This window comes from Brachyhypopomus gauderio, chromosome 18, assembly GCF_052324685.1.
Source record: "Brachyhypopomus gauderio isolate BG-103 chromosome 18, BGAUD_0.2, whole genome shotgun sequence".
Classification (NCBI taxonomy): Eukaryota; Metazoa; Chordata; class Actinopteri; order Gymnotiformes; family Hypopomidae; genus Brachyhypopomus; species Brachyhypopomus gauderio.
In genome coordinates, this window is record NC_135228.1 from 20541291 (window position 1) to 20565945 (window position 24655).

Genomic DNA, 24655 nt, shown 5'->3' on the forward strand with positions numbered 1-24655 from the left:
GCGGACCCTCGCGCCGCTCGCGGCGTGTCAATATTTAACTTAATTATGTTTATCATGCTGGAAAATATTGAAATGGACCTTGAAAGTGCCGTACAAGTGCTTTAATTCCACCTTGTATAGGTGTATGAACCCTGCAAACATGACTTTGTCGATCGCGCTGAAGCGCAGCACGCGCGCGAAGTTACAAAATTCGAGAGGTGCACGACCGCGCGAGGCACTCGCGCACGGGCGGAGCCTCAGCGATTACGTAATTTTCGCCGCGCGGACCCTCGCGCCGCTCGCGGCGTGTCAATATTTAACTTAATTATGTTTATCATGCTGGAAAATATTGAAATGGACCTTGAAAGTGCCGTACAAGTGCTTTAATTCCACCTTGTATAGGTGTATGAACCCTGCAAACATGACTTTGTCGATCGCGCTGAAGCGCGGCGCGCGCGAAGTTGCAAAATTCGAGAGGTGCACGACCTCGCGCAGCGACAGCGACAGCGCGCGAGGCACTCGCGCATGGGCGGAGCCTCAGCGATTACGTCATTTTCGCCGCGCGGACCCTCGCGCCGCTCGCGGCGTGTCAATATTTAACTTAATTATGTTTATCATGCTGGAAAATATTGAAATGGACCTTGAAAGTGTCGTACAAGTGCTTTAATTCCACCTTGTATAGGTGTATGAACCCTGCAAACATGACTTTGTCGATCGCGCTGAAGCGCAGCACGCGCACGAGGTTACAAAATTCGAGAGGTGCATGACCGCGCGAGGCACTCGCGCATGGGCGGAGCCTCAGCGATTACGTAATTTTCGCCGCGCGGACCCTCGCGCCGCTCGCGGCGTGTCAATATTTAACTTAATTATGTTTATCATGCTGGAAAATATTGAAATGGACCTTGAAAGTGCCGTACAAGTGCTTTAATTCCACCTTGTATAGGTGTATGAACCCTGCAAACATGACTTTGTCGATCGCGCTGAAGCGCAGCACGCGCGCGAAGTTACAAAATTCGAGAGGTGCACGACCGCGCGAGGCACTCGCGCACGGGCGGAGCCTCAGCGATTACGTAATTTTCGCCGCGCGGACCCTCGCGCCGCTCGCGGCGTGTCAATATTTAACTTAATTATGTTTATCATGCTGGAAAATATTGAAATGGACCTTGAAAGTTCCATACAAGTGCTTTAATTCCACCTTGTATAGGTGTATGGTGCACGACCCGCGAGGCACTCGCGCACGGGCGGAGCCTCAGCGATTACGTAATTTTCGCCGCGCCTTGAAAGTGCCGTACAAGTGCTTTAATTCCACCTTGTATAGGTGTATGAACCCTGCAAACATGACTTTGTCGATCGTGCTGAAGCGCAGCGCGCGCGCGATGTTACAAAATTCGAGAGGTGCACGACCTCGCGAGGCACTCGCGCACGGGCGGAGCCTCAGCGATTACGTAATTTTCGCCGCGCGGACCCTCGCGCCGCTCGCGGCGTGTCAATATTTAACTTAATTATGTTTATCATGCTGGAAAATATTGAAATGGACCTTGAAAGTGCCGTACAAGTGCTTTAATTCCACCTTGTATAGGTGTATGAACCCTGCAAACATGACTTTGTCGATCGCGCTGAAGCGGGTCGCGCGCGCGAAGTTGCAAAATTCGAGAGGTGCACGATATGGCGTCAAATCCAAGTCAATAATCGCGAGCGCGGAAAATCATTTCGCGCGAGGAAAAGTGCTTATTCGCGCGAGCAAAAATGCTCTCGCGCGCGGAGAGAGCTTCCTCGCGCGAGCAAAACTACTCTCGCGCGAGCAAACCTGCTCTCGCGCGAGCAAAACGACTTTCGCGCGAGCAAAACTACTCTCGCGCGCGAGGAGAGTGTTGCTTGCGCGAGGAAAATTTGTCACACCCTTTCTGCTTGCGATTAAGCTCCTGCTCGCGGAGCAGATTGTTTGATTTTTGACAGTCGTGGGAGGGACCCAGACAGGATTGGCTTCTGGATGTGAATTGTGATTGGCTGTCAGTAGGGTCTGTTTCATGTTTATTTTTTCACGATATCAACGCATTTAGACAGTTGGAAGCTCCATGAACTATGGTAAAACAAATAACCAACTAGCTAGCTAGATATTTATAAGTCCGACTAGTTAGCTAACTAACTATGGATACAATGCTAATGTCAGACTTATTTTAACATACACAAAGAAAAGTTTTGCTGCAAGGTATTGTTAGTTTTCACATTAACATCTAAGGATTTTTACCTCATAAACCAAGTGTCCACATATGTGGGCATTATGCAATAATGGCAATACGTTGAACGATGTACCATGTCATAGATTTTTAAGCCGTTCATATAAATAATAATAGTAAATTTGTACAAAATGTGTTGTTGCTGTAAATAGAAACAAATATAAAATTTTCCATTTTTATTGCCTAAAAAGCTAAATCTAAAAACATTTGTGTGTGCGTGTGTTTGATATATTGTCTTACTGTAAAATTCATCAATATACACATATGTACTTAGTAGTGAGTAGAATGGAAATCACGTTATTAAGGTATATATTGAACATATGTTAGGCCTAGTACACGTTGATCATTGTATGCCTTACATGCTTGTAGGCACTCTCTAGTAATAAAGTAGTAAATTGTGTGAAGGCACTCCTTGTGAGATGAAGGCAGACAGCCCTGAAGGTCTCTGGTTTGTAGATAAGCATGAGCTGCATCTGAATGGTGCATCTGACGTACCGTGGCAGGGAAGGAGTGATGGGGGTGATACCTCACCCCATCACCTCACCTCACGTGGGCCACCAATGAGACCTAACATGCTTAACTCATGTCATGGAAGTATGATGTAATCATGTAGCAAATCATGTAGTTTGATACCTCACCCCATCACCTCACCTCATGTGGGCCACCAATCAGACCTAACATGCTTAACTCGTGTCATGGAAGTATGATGTAATCATGTAGCAAAATAGTATAAGAACTATGGTCTGTGAGTGGGGGGCAGCTTTCTCTTACAGACACTCTTGAGTGTGTGTACTGGAGATCTCTGGATCGATCCATCTTTCTATTTTTCTGTCTTTTGTCTTTAATAAACTTTGTACTCTACTCTGATACCATACCCAACTGCTTTTGACTTTTCTTGGTCACCATTAAGGTTCAAATTTCAACGACAGTACATTATAGCACACATGTATATGTGTTGTTTTTCAACCAGGGCAGTGTAGATCATCAACATCACACTATACAGTTATTGAGGATATTCCAGTAGGCAGTGCGTCAGAGTCCACTTACAGTGACAGTGACATCAGCGAAGGAGAATATGAGCCAGATGTGAGACGAAGTGAAAAAAAGCGAAAAATAACAAAACGAGGAAGGGAACAAAGGAAATGAGGGAGGTTTAAATAATTAGCAAAGAAAACAGAATGTCAGAGGCAGGAATAGAATCTGGAGATACAAGGGTACTGATTCCCATTGAGTCCCACCTATGTTCATGGGGATTTTTGAGGTGAAAGCGCAGGGTGAGGTACCCATTGAGTTATTCTTCAATCTTTTTCGAGACTCACTAATAGATGAGACTGTTTTTGAGGGATTTCACACAAGGAAATAGCTGTGGAATAATCTGAATATTTTGACATCACTGCCTATCTTTATTTATCCAATTCAAGCTAAATTGTAGCCTGAATGGAATTAAATTGCAATTAACTGTTGTCACGTAGGGCTATGCCCCCTCTCCTAGCTGTCACTCTAGGTTCCCTTGTGTCTGCGTTTACTTGCCTGTTTATCCTGCCCTGCTCGTTGTCTCTGTGATTTCCCATTGTTTGCCACGCCCCTGTTATCATTGTTCGCACCTGGTCTTTGTCTAGTCCTGTGTATAATAGTCCCGGTGTCTCCTATGTCTGTATCGGTCTTTTTGTTCATTCGTTCCGTATGCCCTTGTGGAGTTCGCTGTTTCTGTTCTGTCATCTTTGTGAGTACGTCCAGCCTAGTCTTTGTTCCCCTGCCTGGTTTTGTTCTTTGTTTTGCCATGTCTGTTCGTATTTCATGTCTGGACTGCCTGCCCGTTATGACCCATGCCCGTGACTTCGACTCTGCCTTTGGAATTTCCTTTAATAAATCTCGCTCTCCTCAGCGTTTGTGTCCGCCTCCCTGTTCTGCCCAGCGCAGATCGTTACAACTGTTCAAATGTTAAGAGCTGTTTGTTTCAAGATTATTTTAACAGAACAAAACTTACTTGTTTTAATGAAAAGAGGATAGATTCTCACAATTTGTTATATATTTGGGCAATTTTTATAGAAAATATTCACTCTGTTCTTGTATGGTGTCCACATATGTGGACAGTTGAATAACTTAATTAAAAAAATTTTTTATGTAAAATAATAAACCATTTGACTTTTTATGCAAGTCAGACTAATAAAAACAATTATTTAAATCTAGCCACAAGCGGAGATTGTAGGTTCACACATGTATAGGCCTAAGCAGCCAAAGAAAACCAATGTGTTTTGAGCAAATGTTTGACCTTTGATATGAATGTATGAAGTGTTTTTTTTTTTATCTCAGATGAGGCACTAAATCTACAAAAAATCAAAATGTGGCTAAATGTATTGGCAAAAAATTATTCAGATCATATAACAATCACATGCTGAGATTAGCTTTGTGTGTATGTGTTTGCAAGGTGTTTCATGTAAGCAATGCTTTTCAGTAGGTTCCAGTATTTGGCCAGTAGATGGAGCCAAAGTACTACCATACAGATATTACAGCGATGAAAAGAAATTTTAGTGAAATAAAATGTTCATTCCTGGTCAGGCAGTATACTTTTTGTTATAAGATGTAATTACAAAGTTATTTGGCTCATTGGTCTGAATCATACAAGATTCATTACTTCTCTGTATTCTGCATGATAGGATTGCAGCATTAGTTTTGATAATTTTAGAGGTTTTTGTGTACAGTAGCGTCCCCGACAGGTCAATTTGAATCAAACTTGGAGCACATCACAGGAACCTCAATCCATGACAGCATTTGAAATTAGGAGTTGATCACTGTGACAGAAATTATGTCATTCTTGATTAGGTCACGTCATTTAGATTATAAGAGATCATTATGAACGTTATGATTTAGTACATGTCGTTCTGATTAAGCAGAAGGACTACAATAATGAAGTAGTGTGTTTTAGTGTAATCATGTACTTATGTTTAGTTAATATTATGCATTTGTGCTATACTGTGACCCAGGTCAGGGAGAGTGCGAAGGGTAAGAGCACTCTGTTAACTGGTACTCACTAGTCTACTATATTTGGGTCATTTAGCTTTCTCTGTGTTCAACTGATACATCAGTTTCTTCCGCTAACTCTAGGGAAGTCCATATTAGGAGATACACATACGTGAGACAAAGTAGCCTGTTGGGCGCCTATGTTTTGGAACATGCTGTGCTTAAGATAACCTGTTTGCTAGAACTGCTGAATGGTGTTTAGGATTGTATATAAGCCGGGGGACTGTCCCCTTGCTTTCAGTGTTGGTTTACATGGTTTGAGTTATAGCAACATAGGTCATATATGGCATGGCCTGAATGATATAATGAAAAAAATTACCAACTTGAAAATTTAAAAATCCAAAATTGTTTTGATAATTATTCACCTAGAGATTGCAACAACAAATACATTGTATATAGAAACAAATCTTTATTTTACCATCTATGGTTTCACAATATACTCTTGGTACAACAGTTATTTAACTCAAATGGCTCTCTACTGACAAATCAAGAATTTAGTAAATATTTAGTAACTAAGATTTAGTAATTAAATTCAGTGTTGCAATTCCTTTTGCTGAATTAGTTATAAAATACTATATATGCTGGAGTGAGTATGCTATTTAAAAGTACACCAGGACATGATCCAACATTATTACCCATCGACCCAACCAATCTTGAAATAGGGAAAATATGTTTCTCTACATCACACAATAGTAATCATTATATATGCTCACTGTTTCAGAAAGATGGTGTATCTAATCCATATGTATCTATTGGAACACCATCTTTAACAACCTCAACTGGAAAGAGATCTGGACCTTGCCAGCAAAATATATATCATACATAAAGTGAAAGAAGTATATTTTAAAATAATTTACAGTTTATCCATCAAAAACATTTTTAACAATGGTTTATAAAGGACATGGAAGCGAATTGCACTTTCTGCAGAATTCACCCTGACAACATTTCCCATTTCTACCAAATTATGGGAAGATATCTGCAACATATCTAGTACCTGTATTGAACCATTTATCCCTCTGCTTTAATTGTGTATTGCTAGCTACATGCCAAGTGCATTGCTAAGGCAGTTTTATTTTGTGTAATACAAATAGCCAACTTAGCTAGCTAGCTAACAAACAATGTAAACAATGCAAACGTCAGACTTATAAATAACTTGCTAGCTAGGTTAACTAGCTAGCTGGTTATTTGTTTTACCATAATTCATAGTATTTGGAGCATCCAGCTGCCTAAATGCGTTGATATCGCGAAAAAATATACATGAAACGGACCCTACTGACAGCCAATCACAATTCACATCCAGAAGCCAATCCTGTCTGGGTCCCTCCCACGACTGTCAAAAATCAAACAATCTGGTACGCGAGCAGGAGCTTAATCGCAAGCAGAAAGGGTGTGACAAATTTTCATCGCGCAAGCAACACTCTCCTCGCGCGCGAGAGTAGTTTTGCTCGCGCGAAAGTCGTTTTGCTCGCGCGAGAGCAGGTTTGCTCGCGCGAGAGTAGTTTTGCTCGCGCGAGGAAGCTCTCTCCGCGCGCGCGAGAGCATTTTTGCTCGCGCGAATAAGCACTTTTCCTTGCGCGAAATGATTTTCCGCGCTCGCGATTATTGAATTGGATTTGACGCCATACACGACCTCGCGCAGCGACAGCGCGCGAGGCACTCGCGCACGGGCGGAGCCTCAGCGATTACGTAATTTTCGCCGCGCGGACCCTCGCGCCGCTTGCGGCGCGTCAATATTTAACTTAATTATGTTTATCATGCTGGAAAATATTGAAATGGACCTTGAAAGTGCTGTAGAAGTGCTTTAATTCCACCTTGTATAGGTGTATGAACCCTGCAAACATGACTTTGTCGATCGCGCTGAAGCGCGGCGCGCGCGCGAAGTTACAAAATTCGCGGAGCCTCAGCGATTACGTCATTTTCGCCGCGCGGACGTCAAGTATAAACCAGGCTTAAGCCTGGTTTATACTCGACGCGCCGCGAGCGGCGCGAGGGTCCGCGCGGCGAAAATGACGTAATCGCTGTGGCTCCGCCCGTGCGCGAGGGCCTCGCGCGCTGTCGCGGCGCGAGGTCGTGCACCTCTCGAATTTTGTAACTTCGCGCGCGCGCCGCGCTTCAGCGCGATGGACAAAGTCATGTTTGCCGGGTTCATACACCTATACAAGGTGGAATTAAAGCACTTGTACGTCACTTTAAAGGTCCATTTCAATATTTCTCAGCACGTTAAACTTAATTAAGTTAAATATTTATACATATACTCGAAATGAATCGAAATAATTCGCTTTTTTATCACATTATTTAATGGTTGTTTATTTTCAAAACGCCCAATCTTAACGTCTTCACGTTCTCTCATGTTTCGTCCTGGAATTACAAGAGGCTCATATTTGTTAACGTAATTTCAACATTTTAATGTACTTTAGCCTAAATTCCAGCACTTTTCAAACCTGAAACACAAAGCAACATTAAAATGCGTCAGGTAAATGTTCATTCCCTTTTTTTTGAGGGGTGTTTCTTTATACTACCACATATAGTTTCGGACAACATTGCAAAGTCATATTTATGTTTGATGCCTGGTGTATATATATATTTTTTTTTTTTTTTTTTTTTTTTTTTATTTATTGGCAATATTCAAATACAATACAGGTATACAAAACAGGTATACAAACATGAGAACAAACGACCAGGGGTGTTAATTAAACAAAAACATGTAAATAGGTACATATAGAAATTGTCCTTTGAGCCTTTTCATTCGTAGAGTCTGATATTGATTTCACATATAATTCCACATCTTTGATAAAGTGAGGAAAACATGGTGTTTTATTAGCAAATTTGCATTTATGAATATAAAATTTAGCAAAAAGAATAAGCAAATTTATTATAAAAAAACATTTTGCATCCTTTCTGGGGAAACTATAGAAGCAAAATAAGACATTTTCCCAGCATAAGGTGAAATTCCTTAAAATGTGGTTATTAATAAATTTACTAAACTCCTTCCAAAACCTTTGTGTGAAGGAGCAAAGCCAAAAAAGATGTGTTACAGATTCTGGAGGGCCATCACAAAAACTGCAATTAATATTTATGTCTTTTTTAAATTTTGTCATATAGTGCTTAGCAGGGTAGATTTTATGGAGAATTTTAAAAGACACTTCCTTCACCTTGTTTACAATTAAATATTTATTAGGGATCAACCAAACCATTCTCCAGTGGATATCTGGGACATAACGGTTCCAATAGAATGTTATATATGGACGAGATATGATAATTTCTTGGAATAGCCTGCGTATTCCCTTATTACTCTTCTCGTTCTCCTGTGAAAAGCAGATTTTCCCTATAGGGGATTCAGATAGGTCAGGGAGACTGAGTGGAACAGACAGAGTATAATTAGTGTTTTTCAACAGCATTAAAGTGCCCGAGGGTATCGCATCAATTACCATGGAGAATTCCTGGAGACTAACTGGAAAATTATATAATGAGCAGAATTCACTGTAATTGAGTAAACGTCCTTCCTTATTAACAAGTTGAGCCACTAGTAGGATTCCATTTTGAAGCCAAGCCTCAAAAAAAAGTGACTTGTTTTTAAACAAAATATCTCTGTTGTTCCAGATAATGTATTTGTGTGGGGAGAAGTTGTGTTTATAAATGAGGGTCCACGCTAGGAGTACCTGCTTATGGAAAGAGGAGAGTTTTACAGGAAGTTTCTCAACATTGTAACTACAGTTAAAAATGAAGTTAAGGCCACCAACACGCAGGAAAACATGATATGGTATAAGGTTCCAGATAGAAGTCGGGTTCTTAAAGAAGTGTTTAGCCCAATTAATTTTGAAAGCGTGATTGAGGGTAGAGAAATCCAGAAAATTAAGACCACCTGAATCATAGTTATTCATAACAACAGTTTTTCTAATATAATGTGTACGGTTTTTCCATATAAAATTAAAGAGCATGCAATCAATATCTTTAGCAATTTTGTTATCTAAGTGTAAGGAGAGAGCAGCATATGTTAATCGAGATAATCCTTCAGCTTTAGTGATCAATACTCTACCTTTAAGAGATAAGTCCCTCTGCAGCCACTGGTTTAGTTTATTTTTGGTTTTCTGTATAATTGGTGTAAAGTTTGAAGAGCATCTTAAATTTTGGTCTTTAGAGACTAAAATTCCTAAATAAGAAACTTCTTGTTTAACAGGGATGTTGCAAATAATATTTGCTGGGCTATCTTTAATTGCCAGCAATTCGCACTTGTTCAAATTTAGACATAAACCAGAGGCCTTGGAAAAGGCACTAATCATATCTAAGGCGAGAGGGATCTGGTTTGCATTCCTTAAAAAGATTGTGGTGTCATCAGCCAATTGACTGATTAGAAGCTCTTTATCGGCTATAGTGATTCCTTGTACAGCACTATTGGAGACATGAGTTGCAAGAATTTGTGAACAAAGTAAGAATAAATATGGTGAAATGGGACATCCTTGGCGAATACCTCGTTTCAGGTCAAATCTAGGGGTGGAGCCATATGGCATTTTGATAGAACTATTACTATTGGAGTATAATGTTTTGATAGTGTTACAGAAGAAGGGACCAAAACCAAATTTTTCCAGAGATTGAAAAATGAATTGATGTTCAATTGTATCAAATGCCTTATAGAAGTCTAGCAAGAGAATAAAACTATCATCAGGCAATAAATATGAGTAATCGAGTAGGTCTAGAACTAGTCTGATATTGTTAGAGATGTGCCTATTTCTCATAAAGCCTGACTGTGTCTCATCAATAATTGTGTCCAAAACCTCTGTAATTCTGTTAGTAAGTATTAAAGCTAAAATCTTATAATCATTATTGAGTAAACATATAGGTCTCCAATTATCAATAGAGAGTAAATCTTTGTTAGGTTTCGGAATGAGCGTTATTAGACCTTGAGTCAGGGTAGGAGGAAGAGTGTTATTCTCTATACTTTCTAGAAAAACCTGCAGGAGAAAAGGAGCTATATGATTAGAGAATGATTGATAAAACTCAGCAGATAAACCATCTGTGCCGGGAGATTTATTGGCCTTCAATGCATTTATGCATTTAGAGATTTCCTCCATGGTCAAAGGGCTGTCACAATAGTTTTTATCGTCTACATTAATAGTTTTTAAATTTTGAATATTGTTAAGAAATGGTACAGAAATCTCTTCATTATATTTCGAGCTGTATAAGTCAGAGTAAAATTTTGCACAAAATGTAGCAATTTGTCTAGGATTGTTGGAGATAGTGTCATTAATGTTTAGTTGATAAATAGAGTTTGATTTTGATCTGTATTTTTCAAGCCTGAAAAAGTAAGCAGAGTTTTGCTCTCCCTCCTCTAACCATCGTTTCCTAGATCTAATGAAGGCGCCTTCAGCCTTTTGTTTATATAAGACATCCAGTTTGTTTTGAAGTTCGATTAGATTCAACTTATCTTCCTCCATTATTTCTTCTGGGGATTTATGGTAATAAGAGGTAATCTTACTTATAATATCTGCTTCTTCAGCTTTCCTCAGTTTAGAAATTCGGCTCCCATATTGTCTTAAGAATTTTCCGGTTTCAAACTTGAAGAGTTCCCAATTGCTGCAGAAGGACCCCTCCTTGATAGCCTTATTCCAATAATATATAATCAATTTATTAATTTGAACCTTCACCATATCATGCTTTAGCAAGGAATTATTTAGTTTCCAGTAAGAACATTTATAATGTGTGTTATCAAGAGCACAAATTTGGATGGTAATGTGAATAGCTCTATGATCCGTAAGAGGGGTGGCCAGAACATTAACAGCTATATTGTCTTTATTAACATAATTAGAGATAAGCCAAAAATCTATACGGGATTGCCTAGATCCTGTTTTATTGCTCCATGTAAAGATTTTGGCATCTGGGGATTTTTCTCTCCAAATATCAACAACACTGAACTTCTCCATAAAATTTTTTAAGTTGGCACTGTATGAGGTTTGTTGCCTTGGAGGCACTCTATCGATCGTATCATCTAAGGCAATGTTAAAGTCCCCGCCAATTATAAGGATTGAGTCTGGGTATCTAGAAAGCCATAAAGTAATTCTTTCTTCTAAAGACTCAAATAGTTTGTCATTTTCAGTTTTATTATTGTAACCATATATATTAATTAGAATAAAGGTATTGTGATGGCAACCAATTACTGAGCATATGTAGTGTCCTAGGGTGTCGCAGTCAGAGTGTAATATAGCTCCAGAGAAATTATTTTTAAATGTGGCAACACCCGCGGAGCGCTCAGAACCATGAGACAACCAGATTTCATTTCCCCATTGAGATTTCCAGAAATTATTGTCTGCAGAAGTGGAATGACTCTCTTGAAAGAAACAAAAGTCAGTTTTAAGTTGTTTAGCAAATAAGAATAATGCTTTGCGTTTACAGGTTTGTCTTAAACCCCTGGCGTTAAGAGAAACTAATGAAAGAGACAAAGTTACTAGTGAAAATTAACAAAGAGAACAAGTAATAAGTCTTTAAAGCTAAGGCTGTGTTCACAGAACAGGGAAAAAGGGGACCGGGTGCTGCACACTTTAAGAAATTGAGCAGTGAATAACCTGACTAAATAGCCAACAAGGTAAGTATTTTTTTTTTTTTTTTAAACAGAATGATATAATAACTAAGGGCAGATATAAATTGTTAAAAGAGAATCAAAAGTGTAGTCAAAAGTATAGACCAGGTTCATTGTGTAAATAAGTTCACAGAATTGTTATCTTTAAAGCTAAGGAGAATGCTTATTGAGGAGGTAGGACTTCTGCTCCGCTGATAAAACCGCGACCTCCAATGAAATAGGCTGGCTTACCCTCCTTGCGGGCTTTATCTATCATGGGCCATAGTTTATTGCGTTGTTCCCTGTCCTCCTTAGATAAGTCCTCAGTGAATCTCAGGTGGTTGTCCTTCAGGTAGGATGATGTCTTGGCAGCTTTCCATGTTGCATCTCTGAGGACTCTAGAGGTGAACTGAACGATGATTCCTCTGGGTTTGGTGCTTCCTGGTCGCTTGGCTCCAAGTCGGTGAACTGTATCGATGGCCTCGGTCAGCTTATGTTTATGTTCTGGCAAAACTGACTGGCAAATGTCTATCACTTTTCTTCGCACATCTTCTTTCTCCATTTCCTCAGCTCCTTGTAGTCTGAGATTCCATCTCCTGGAGTATCTTTCCAACTCAGCTAACCTCTGCTGACAGTTATATACCCGCCCTTCCTCTCTTGTTACTTTTTTTTCCAGGTCCTTCACTTTTCCCTTCACCTCCTTCACTTCAGCGCAGACAAAGTCAATAGTTTTTTTGAGACCCTCAATCCTTAGCGTATTCTCTTTCACCATGCTCTCGATGTTATCAGATCTGGTGTTTATTAGCGCAGACAGACTGGATATTATCTCGTTAGTGGCAGACGGATTAGGGCAGCTGCGTTCGTACATCATCTTCTTAGGAGCTGGAGATTTCAGAGGTGTAACAGGGAGGTCAGGAAAGTTGTCAACTTCCTCGTCATTCATTGTCAGTGTTATCGGAGATGCCGCGTAGTCGTGGCAGCTATCAAATAACGCGTTACCGGTTGTAGCATTGGCCTCATTGGCATTCTCTGATGCGGATCTGGATTTGGAGGTTTCTAGCCCTCTTTTTGCTCCCTTCTGGTTGGGCATTCTGCTGTAATTGTTGTGTCTGTTATCTTTTAAAGAGCTATTTGTGCCAGCGATCAAATAGTCAGGGTTATACCGCGTTTCATGAACTTTTTTGTGCAGACCTCGGTAGAAAGCGTCTACTCACTCCGCCATCTTGCACGGAGCCCTGTGCCTGGTGTATATATACGGTCTCTGGTCAGGTAAAATGTTCTTTCACCGGTTTTGCAGGGGGTTTTTATTCTCCACTGCCACCTATCGTTTCGGAGAACACTGCAGCGACGCTCGCGACGTTCGCGAAAGTATAAACGCCTACACCGCTCGCGCAGGGTCGCGCGAGGTGGGCGGAGTCGCGCGCTACGGTCGCTCGCGAAAGTATAAACCAGGCTTTAAACCAGGCTTAACTGTGCGTTCACACCGAGAGCGACGAGAGCGACACGGCGACCGGAAGTCATTCATTTTCAATGAGAGTGAGCGACACCCAGCGACGCGGCGCGACGCGAACAAGTTGAGCTTAGCTCAACTTTATGCAAATGAGCAGTGACGCGCGGCGGCGACTACCAATCAGAAAGTATGTTTGCACCCTCCTCCGAAACCGCACCTCTGACTTTGGTTCCTACTGATTATTTGTTCCGATTGCAAAATGGAGGAGAGATTAATAGTGGCTGTCTCTGGATGTCCCGCACTTTACGATGTGTCCCTGTTTATTTACAATACAAAATGTTTATTTTTGGAGGGAATACTGTTCATTTGTTAAAAAACATCTGCAATAAATTAGCGTATACCCGATTATTGGTTATGATTTTTTAAATTCCTGTTTGATCTTCGGGTCTGGGGTAAAAAGTAAAAAAAATACATAAACATTTTAGGTTTATATACTATATGTGTTTTATACACACACACTATGTTTTATACACGCACTCCTTTATAATCGTGTGTCCTGTAATCAATAGATTAACATAAATACTGCGTCCTGCTTTAAAAACGTGATTTGCATATCTGTCACGTGCTGCATGCCGGCGTGATGTTGGACACGCCCCCACGCGACGCGATGCTGGCGACTCGGCGACGGAGAGCGATTTTATCGCTTTCGGTGTGAACGCACAGTTACGTATAAACAGTGAAACCGCTAGAATCTGCAGGTGAGTTCAGCTGCAGTATTTACCTCAAAGTTGCTGTCTGGAGCGTCACTGCTGGAGACAAAATTAACTCCGCCATAGAATTACAGTCAGCTGTGCCTGTGTATTCTTTCAATGAAACAGGTCCGTGACTTCCATCTTTTTGCTAAAATATTTAATTTCAATAAACCTTATATTCATTTTGATTGGAATATTTGATTTTAAAGACCCTAAAGCCTGTTGCTCTGTCAGAAAGCATTAGTGGGCATCAGTGTGATTCTCACACCCAGTCACTATCCCAAGTCCAAGTGGAGAGGTTAAAACAGGAGTTTGGTCAGTACCAACTGATCCTAGAATAACTGGCCCAGGACCCAGAACTCTTGGACCACACTCTAGGGGCGAACTCCTTACCACACCAACTAATCTCCTTCTCCTGGACACTAAGAATGCAGGACATCCTGCCAGCCAATGAGTGGTCGAAATGCAGTGAGGAGGCGTGACCTTCTGCCCACTTCACCTGCAGAGAGCCACCAATCACAAGACACTGGCCAGCTGTCTGTGTTGCCAAGGTTATTTTAGCAGTGTTCACATTCACAAGTCTCACTGTTGAATTCTGGGTTTTTAATTGCAAGTGACCTGTATCTGTTGATAATGTAAACGCATTTGTCCTCCTGAATGGCACACATGCATGTTGACATGTTTTGCACTGTAACAAAAAAAAAACTATTCACAAATAGTTCATCGTCTGTACACAATCAGAAGGCGAACACACAGGCAGACAGCTAACCTGTGTTGTTTCGGCAGCTACTGACAGCCCTTCTGATTCACTACTCTACTGTTGATTTGTCACACTGCTGGGTTTCGCTGACGATAGCACAAATCACATGTGTACAGGCAAAAATACACACAAATTCTGATCTGACCATATATGACACAGACACATACCCATGAATCAGATATGTGCCCAATTTAAGAACAAATATGAAAGTGATTCAAGTCTGATATTGATTTCTGTAAGCACACAGCTCTGAAAAAAATCACAAAAGGACACATGTAGGCAACATATAAGATTTGAGTCACTTCTGCTTGGTAATGTGAACATAACCTTAATTTCTAGTTCTAAGTTATGCTTATTATTTTGTTATTTGGAAATAAACCCTGACCAACTACCGGTATGCTGTCTCTACTGCCGGCAGTGCCAAAGGTGTTAAAGACGTGGGTTTACCCATGAGAGCAGTGGATGAAGATACAATAATGTAATTAATGTTGTTTAAAAAAACAAGTGCAGAGTGTTTAGTACTGAATTAAGGTCTTGCTATCTGTGCCCTAGCAAACCTGACCATCTTCCCAACTCAAATGTATTAGTTTAAGAAAAACACTGACTGATGAAGCAAAATCATTTCACCCACAAAGTGCAATCAAAAAGTGAAATATCAAGAAATACCAAAAGAAGAAAAATGCTAAAATATAGTTTATAAAAAAAATATATGTTATATGTATTTTATAAAAACAGATTAATCCGAATAGTAGGAAAGATGGCATGTTCTCCTCTATATCTCTATATGTATAAAACATACAGTGTAATAACGCTACAGGTCTTCAGCCCAAACCACCACACATGTAAATCATGCTCTGACACCATGAGCTGAAATGCTCACATGACTGTGGCTTTAGTGATATGTGATGTGTGAGAGGCTATAAGGAGAATTCCTGAAGCCCACACAGTCACATGCAGCTGTGGTGCCCTCATTCTACATTACCTCACCACTGCGCTCTGTGTCTTCTCTTACATTCTAATGAACTCAGCCCTCGGGGAACATGCCCAACTTTATTGCTCAGGGATAAAGGGAATTAAGTTTCATCAGTGCCCATCTCTCACAAATGAGGCTTGACTGTACTGGTATATAACTGGACTGGTATATAACTAGACTGGTATATAACTAGACTGGTATATAACTTACACTGGTATATAACTTACACTGGTATATAACTTACACTGGTATGAAATTCCGCAGGTTTGTTAAGAACTTGCAGTGTTTAAAGAGGGTCTTAAACACAGTGCAATCTATGCTGTCGCAAGAAAACCATTCAGTGGTGAACTACCTGGATGTAATCAAATCAACCAAGGATTTCTCTCTTGATTTATCTATAAAGTTGTCTATAAACTAGTTGCCTTTAAATTTCCGAAACCTATTTGAATACATTTTGTGGCCACTTAATTAAACCCAATTGAAAAACAAAACAAAACAACTGTTCAATTAAGCAGCATCATTTCTTCTACTGGATGGGATGTCGGCCCCTCTAACAGGTCACGTGTTCTCTGTTCTGTTATTGTAAACATGGCAAAGCAAAAAGGGTAAAAAAAAATAAGGTGGTACTAAGGTGGTACATCAAACAGGAGAGATTATTGTGTAGTCATCACTAATGATTGATGTGTCCAGGGCTGACAGAGTAGCAGTGGCAGTGTATGTTTTGTTTGTTTCTAAAGCCTTATTGAGGATGCACGCAAGGCTGTCTGAAAACGCCCCTGTGGGAGTTCTAAACCTACCACAAGTTTCATTATATTTGAAATGCACAGAGCCTCTTTAAGAATTCAAGTCCCTCATGATGTAACTTTGGGAACAGGCTGCATTTAAGAAAATAACAGTGCTAGCTTAATATTTTTTGACAGTGCTATGATGATTTGACCCCTTTTGAGGATCCCAGTTGGTTGAGGAAGATTTCAAAGATCCAGTTCAACGTGATTCGTGTGTGTGCTGAGGTGAGGGCGTTATACTCAAGTACCATGTCGCAAATTCCACAAACATCTGTTTCAGATTTGGCTTAGCATGTGTTTCCGCCCACAAAACCTTAAACGGAGAAAAATAGGTGCTCGAATGACAGAATTATCACTTTTTCCTCACGCGTAAACCCGAGATTGAAAAAGGCGCAGTCAATAAGTAGCGTGTGTGAATAAGGGCAGGTTACTGCACCTGTTAACACCAAATGTTAAAACACAGCGGCTCCACGAGGAATTACAAAAAACAACATTCAAACTAAATGTAAGAACTGATAGCCAAAAAAAGACTTTGGTGAGCACGCTACATTTTGGGGGGAAACATAAATAAAATGACTTATGCCTTATATAACGGGTGATGTACAACTCCACGTTTAGTGAGGGGAAAATATCCACCAGGCTGCGGTTTAAGTAAACTATGTTTACAACATGAAACGACGCGTACATCTGTTTAATCAGAGGGTTTAATCAAACTAGTGTCCACGTAAAAACAGTGGAGTCCTCTTACCTGTTTGTAGCATCCCGGATCCGGTGTCCATTTCGGGCAAATCAGTTGGCCCACTTACAGTTGGACTTGAGCTGATGTTTCTAATGAAACCAAACATGAAACTGGCTATGAAGATACGTTTAAGCAACATAGTCAGCGTGTCTAAAAACAGAGCAAACTTTTTGAATAAGGTCCGTGCGTAAAATGGTACGGGGCTATCCAAGAGCGCAAGGCATGTCTCCCGTCTCTGGTTTAATTTGGCACTGCGCGTCCCGAACGAATTATTATTGGGTTGTGAACATGGATAGAAAAACGAGCTCAGTAACGTATCTTCAGAGATCCTCAGCACAGCACTTTTTGAAATGGGTTTAGGTGTCCCACCGTCTCTCCGATCAGCTTTCGGGTTATTGAGCTGCCTTTACGCAGTGCGCTCATCCTGTGATGCTGCCTTCAGTTCACTATGGCACATGCATCTCCGCCCAGTCCTCCATCAGGCCAATACGGAGTGTGTCCGCTTTAAATCTACACCCACCCCAGACCAAATCAGCTGTCTATAGTCTTCACGACTGGGCCACCGTTTCTAATATGAAAACGATAAATCAGGAACCTACAAACCCGTGTTAAAACAGGTATAAATATCAAAGACATTCCAACAAGTGAATCAGATTCTTAAAATGTTTAATTTTTATATATTTTCAGTTCAGCGATACAAAATGGTAACAGATGGTAATGAAACAGACAGTGATTGATCAGTGATGACTGATCAACTCAGAACAATGAAGTCAAACCCATGCTTCAGTCACCTGAATTCTCCATTTTGTTTAACACCTCTTTTACAACAATTCTAGACTTTAAGTTTACTTATTTCCACAAATGTGTGGTAATTTATTAAAGATTTCATAAAAAACTCATCATTGAAATTATAATAAAAAAAAATCGAATTAAAAATGAAAGTAAACAATTTTGAACATGCACATATGCCATCATAACATGCAGACGTGTCCAAGGAAATGGCTCACAGGTAGGTGGGATAAGGTAGAATGTGAAGAGAAACAGAGGTGCATTAAATATGGCACCTGGCAGAAAGTTTTATTATTATATTTACTTCTATTTATTTACTTTTTTCCTTCCTTCCTTCTTTTTGTTTTGGTTTTTTTCTGGAAGGGTTGTTTAGGGCAGTCACACATACATTGGGTGCACAGGTCTGCTCTCTCCACTGAAAAGGAGATTTGGGGGTAAATTTAGTAGTCAAAGGTCACTGGAGACTCACGTAAACTTCTCGAATTGTACTCAGAGCCTTCGGGTGGATGTAAACACAGAAAAAAAAGCCACTTCAGTTCTCAGGGCAGGACGACGGCATGCGGCCTTCCCTGACCAAGCACTCAGTTGTACACACGCAGCACTATATCACACATGTCACTGATTACTGCACGCCCTGTGTCATGTGACCTGAAACGGCCCCTCCCTGTCCTACTCAGCCTGGTCACAGGTCAGTGGGACCCGGGAGGGGGAACTACACCGTACGAGGAGCAGTTGTGAAGTGTGGTCTCATTGCATAGCCTCGCTGCCCATTATCACAACAGTTGAGTCGTCCCTGGGCTTACAGTACAACTCCACGCTTGTCCTAGAAACTCCACCTACACTACAAACACACACTTTTTGCTTTGTTAGACGACACGGCGTGTGGAGAGACCCATGGAGAAGTATGGCTTCAGTAGCGACTACAAAGTGTTTAGCAATTCATATCAGCTTTGATATCTGCGATCATAAAAGTATTTACATGACATTTCTGAGATATATACGCATGTCTGTCAAATCTTTAGGAATCTAAATAATATTCTCAAATGGTTTTGCTGTAAACAAAAGACATTGTGGGATTTTCGGTGAACTGTGTGAAGGAGAGTCAAAAAAATAATTTCAGCCCCATCTAACGCATGTAGTCTCACCAGAACAAGAAGAGTTCATCATGATGAAGTGAGAAACATGGTACACCATGGGCTGTAATTTTGTCATTTTACAACAACAACCACATTTGGACCCCATAACATGCACTCAGTTCTGCTGTATCATTCAGATTTACTGATCATTTCAATGGCATTAACACGTCTGCTTATCATACATTAGCTGTCTCAACCCACATGATCTTCTTTGCATTACAACAATTTCCCTTTTTCATAAATCATCTGAAATACTCACTCATATCTCAAATACTTTCACACAAACATCCACTTAAATTATTCCAGTCAAGTCCTTTCTATATTCTCTTTTGTGCAATGTATTAAACTCTATTCTCATAACATGCTATGGTACATACAGTAAACAAATAGCAGTGACATCTACCTACAGTGTACAGTATCTAGAATTCGCCTTTTATAGGTTAGAATGCCTCTTAACACATCCTAACCTTACAGCAATAAATCTCAAAGGTTAGGCACTTGATATTATTTTACCACTTGAGTGTAATACAGTAAAAAAAGATTAGACCTTACAGGACGCCCAGCTACACTCGCTGTGTACAAGGTACAAAAAAAAAAAGGAACACTGTGAAAAGATTATCTGACAACCGCAGCTCAATATAAAACTAACTACAATTTGGCCTTGTTAGATGGTGGGAGCTGTTCACTGGTGCCACTTGAAAGAGGAAGAGACAGCATAAAACAGCAGTGAAACTAGTAATACTTAGAAATATCTTTCTAGATAAAACTCAGCCTCCTCCTCCATAACAGACTGGAAAGGCGGAGGATTTAGGCGGTTCCCGACACCCGTCTGGGCTGGAGTGGCACAGAACTGGTTGTGCCTCTGTGGTTTCCTTGCAGTTTGTGCTTCTGGGCCCTTTTGCTCTTTGTCTTGGTGGCATTTGAAGCAGGCACAGCTGCAGTGATGGGTCCCTGCCCTGGTGTGACGCCCTGCTGACGTGACTCTGGAGAGCGGAGAGCGGTGCTCTGTAACGGCCCACTCGTATCTCAACTACGTCTCTCCTCCTCGTCGTTCACCCGGCCAGAGCTCTGCTGGGGTTAGCAGACGGCCCGCACCACGTTCCCTTTACAAACTGATCAGAAACCCAACTTCACCACTGAACAAGAAGGAATGTCATAGCACAGTCGAAACACACCGGCCCTCTTTGATAATAAATGATTAAGGACTCATTTAACATTTTTCATTCCCCTTTTCACATTACTTTCACACTAGTACACAGGTGTTAGCCACGTGCTGCCATCTTGGAGGAAAAATGACATACCTTATCCTGACAGAGATTTGAGGAGGACATTTGTCACCATGCTAGCACCAGTCATCTTTCTCCATCTCTGGGTAGCTGGGGGAAATCCTGGCGTTGGCCCCCGGGGCTGCGCTCACACCCAGGGTGAAGTGGTATCCGTTGGGCACTCCACCCCGGCTCTGCGGGTGCAGCGTGGAGGAGCTGCCGAAACCAGAAGATAAGTGGGAGGTGGAGGCCGCGGTCCTCGGGGAGCGCCCGGAGCCGTAACTGCTCAAGGCATCGTGGAAGTCCTCCGCCTCCGACAGGTGGGGGTCTCGCTGGAGGGGGCCCAGGTTGGGGTCCGAGCAAATCCGGGTGACGGGCACGGGGGAGTGGTGGACGTCGCCGCTCAGAAGGGCGTCGTGCTCCGATTGGCCGCGGCTGAGGCGGGAGGGGCCGGCGGCGGAGCCTGAAAAGCGTGCGGCGCCGAACTGTACCGGGGAGGAGTTGGCAGTCTTATAGGCCACCGAAGGCCTCGGGGTGAGCGGGGTCTGTGGGAGCTGCCGACGCCCCCGACACAGTGTACTGGAGCCTGATGTGAAGCCGGCTGGGCCGCCCTTAGCTGAGGTGACACCCTGCAGTACAGCACACAGCCATTAACCACACGAGTCACACAACAGATTAAGAAAAGCACGACGGAGCAGGTGAGACGAGAGAAAGAAGAGAGAGACTGAGCATGATCTAAAGAACACTGACAGAGAAACAATGTGATGAATTAACAACAGACAGAAGAAATTGAAGAAATTATAGAGAGACTGACAATAATGGAGAGAGAGAGAGAGAGAGAGAGAGAGAGAGAGAGAGAGAGAGAGAGATAGATAGATAGATAGATAGATAGATAGATAGATAGATAGATAGATAGATAGATAGATGAGACTCTGAGATTAACTGACCGGTTTCAGTCTGTTGGTCTCATGTGGGTCTCCGGGTGATGCGGGCCGGCTCGGCCCAGGTGATTGGCTGTGGCAGTGCTCACGGCTCCCGTAGCGATCACAGGAGTAGTAGCGCTGTTTCCTGTCCGCGGCGGTTGATTGGTGCTTCCTCTCGTGAGAGCGGCCGCGGTCTCTCTCCCTCTCGTGTGTCCACTCTCTGGGCGGCAGCTTACCGCTGGGGTCCACTGGTGTATCTGACACAATAAAATCACTCGTTAGCACTTCTGCTGGGTTAGTGCAGCTGAACTAAACCTCCAGAATGAGCTTGAGACACGGTTATAATCTCTCTGCAAAAGTGAACTGCACAGTGCAGTGGTGCAAGGGTCCAGGTTGTCCCGCTGTGTCGCACAGTTGTCCAGGTTGTCCCGCTGTGTTGCACAGTTGTCCAGGTTGTCCCGCTGTGTTGCACAGTTGTCTCCATCAGTCACTCAAGCAGCACGGATGCTCTTTCTTCCTGCTGACCCTCACAGACACCTCCATAAATTTGGGAGCTGTGTCAATGCAACTGTGCACCAGGCCCTTTGATCTGAGAGAGGAGTGATGACTTCTAACTGGCTGAGCAGTTGAGCCCAGAGGTCTTTTCTTTTAGCCGGAGAACAGGGCACTCAAAGAAACAAACAAATAAAGAATATCAAGTCCCAGTAAAAGCCGATTTTCTTTCATGGGTCTGTGAGTGTTGCCTCTGTTAAGTCCTACAGCAAATCTCCTTGGGAGGCAGAACTGGCTGCTTCTACAACCCGATGCCCATAATCCCAAACAGAATTTCATTCACTGTGCTATGCAGGAGAGACCAAACTTTATCCAAAAAGACTGGAGGTTGTATACATGATTTACTTTTTTAAAAGTAAACTTTTATGTATAGCACAAACCTCCAGCACAATAATATTGGGAGGAGTTTGCACACACCCACCCACAGACCACGACTTGCGTCTCTCTCTCTCTGTCTTTGTCTGTTTCTCTCTGTCTGTCTCTCTCTCTCCTACTCAGAAATAAGTATAGGACCGTCCTATGCAAACCTCTTTGTTGGATTTGATGAGAAGCATTTGTTGATATTTTAGACCTGCACTCACAGTATTCCTGAGATACATTGATGGTCTCATTCTACACATTTGCCGTGGGAAAGGTGTGAGGATAAGAAGCTCATAGATGAGGCCACACCCCTTTTCAAGGATGCTCCACTAACCTCCTACATATGAGACAAACGCATGCTGGTCAGAGTAGCGTAAATGACCGTTCAGGTAATAGATAACACACCAGATAACTCTGGTGCTGCTGCTTACAACTTGCTCTTATTAACACGGCACTTACAAGAAGAGGACCAACTCTCACCCCTCACGCACTGCAGAATCATCCACTGCACCACTCGCAAGAAATATAATCAGTTTTTCACAGGAGAAACCAATAGAAGCCTTGTTGGTGATTTTAACACCTTCAGAATTACATTCTCTTTTTGTAATATAAAGTACTTATCCCATCTGGGGGGAAAAGTCTGATCTGAAAACTGTACTTCACTACAATTACTTCACTACAATTTAAAACATTATATATAGTATATAACTTTTAGCACAATACCTTATACATCAGCTACTAAACAATATTTTCTTAGTTTTCCAGATATGCAGACACAAACTACACACTACATTTCCTTTCCATAGGAACCACTTTGAAATATATATCATTCCATTCATGTTCACACAGGTTACCGCTGAGGAGGTCACCATAAGTCAGCGCCGAAAGTCGGCTCTTTGCGGTCCTAATCTTTGGCCTGTTTCATCACATTGTCCCAGATATGTCCCTGGCAAGGATCTCTTGTCAACAGCTCTTGTGGACGTGTATGTCTGGTGTGGGTTGTGTTGTGGGCACCCGAGGATTGTCTGTTATCTGACTGGTCCCTCTTCTAAACTTACAGAACTGTGTGACATGCTTGTGAAAAACAGCACCTTGGAATTCCATCGTGCTGTCTCACAGTCTGTGAGAGTGATGGATAGAAGGTGCGTGTGTGTACGTGTGTGTATACAGGCCGTCTTACCCACAGATCCTTGCTGCTCCTCACTGATAGCTCGGTCCAGGGACTTGTGTTTCTTGTCTCTACGGCGGTGACAGCGGTGGTGGTGGTGGTGGTGGTGGTGCGCTCGGTCCCTCTCCCTGTCGTGGGCGTAGCTGGACTCGAGGCCCAGCGGCAGCCGCTCCAGGGCATACTCCCCCAGTCTCAGCTCCTGCCCTCCGCCCTGGGGAGCCACGGAGGAGGCGGAGCGTCTCATGGGACTGCCGTCCAGGATGGGCTTGACGGGGGACACAGAGGACGTGGCAGTGAGCGGAAGGAGGACGCGATGTGGACATGTCCGAGACGCCACGGCACGACAGTTGGAGAAACGGATCATAGTAAAAACACCAGTTACAACGTGCACAACCGGAGTGACCGGACACTGGACACACGTTGACTTTCAGAGCAATGCGCAGTCCACGCTTATGACTGAAAACACACACACACACACACACACACATCCTGAAGGGGGGATACTGCCATGGTCCGATGCAAACACTCTGTCGTTTGAATGCTGTCATCGAGATGCTTCCCAACATTCATGAATGAACTCCAGGAATAGTTAAACCAAGCAGCAACCAAAGCATGAAAAAAGAATCAACAAGGCCGTTGTTAAGAGATTAGAAGAGCTTTTTAATTGACAAAATAAAGGATATAGGGTGTATGGTGTGGCACTCGACTCTTTGGACTGCTGGTCAATGCTTGGTGAAAACAACAGATCAGTTGATGGATCATCAAAACAATCTGAGACAAACCGACTCACTGGCGCCACCTGGTGGCTCAAGATTACCAGACTTACAGAAGCAGTGCAGCCCCCTCCTCTCACATCCTTGCCAAAAAGCTACTGTATCACTCATTAGTGATCGTGCTGGCCTCTTAGGTGTTAGGACACCTCTAGTCTAGCCTTAGTCTCCGTCAGTTTGAGGTAGAACGTCCAACCTTCGACAGGTTAAACTGTAAACAAATACAGATGCAGTATATGCTAATGCTAATAAACAGTAGGGCAGCTGTATGTGTTCTCATTTAACGTAGGTCCTCTGTAGCCTCGTATCAGCTGATGATAGTGTGAGGTAAGGATGTGGGAAGAAGGTAATGCATCATTATAACCACCTGAACACACACACACACACACACACACACACACACAAACACACACAACTGTTACGACTCGCCCACCCCAAAAAAGCAA

General features: G+C 42.2%; 2 protein-coding genes across 3 annotated transcripts in view; both read right to left on the reverse strand.

Moving 5' to 3' along the window:
* The window catches only part of LOC143481897 (uncharacterized), a 102051-nt gene extending 84377 nt beyond the window's left edge, over nucleotides 1–17674 (reverse strand). Inside the window, exon 1 of one of the 2 annotated variants that reach the window (XM_076980081.1) lies at nucleotides 17256–17671. In XM_076980081.1, the coding sequence (XP_076836196.1) occupies nucleotides 17256–17385 (130 nt within the window). In that variant the 5' untranslated portion in view covers nucleotides 17386–17671. Of the gene's footprint in view, nucleotides 1–17255 lie in introns of both variants that reach the window. The other variant, XM_076980082.1, reaches the window with a different exon arrangement.
* Nucleotides 17675–17922: 248 nt separating this feature from the next.
* cacna1bb (calcium channel, voltage-dependent, N type, alpha 1B subunit, b) overlaps nucleotides 17923–24655 on the reverse strand; it is a 131559-nt gene continuing 124826 nt past the window's right edge. The window contains exons 48-50 of the mRNA XM_076980781.1: nucleotides 23452–23704; nucleotides 21384–21616; nucleotides 17923–21065 (exon numbers count right to left, since the gene is read on the reverse strand). Coding sequence (XP_076836896.1) covers nucleotides 20514–21065; nucleotides 21384–21616; nucleotides 23452–23704 — 1038 coding nt within the window. The 3' untranslated portion in view covers nucleotides 17923–20513. The remainder of the gene's footprint in view (nucleotides 21066–21383; nucleotides 21617–23451; nucleotides 23705–24655) is intronic.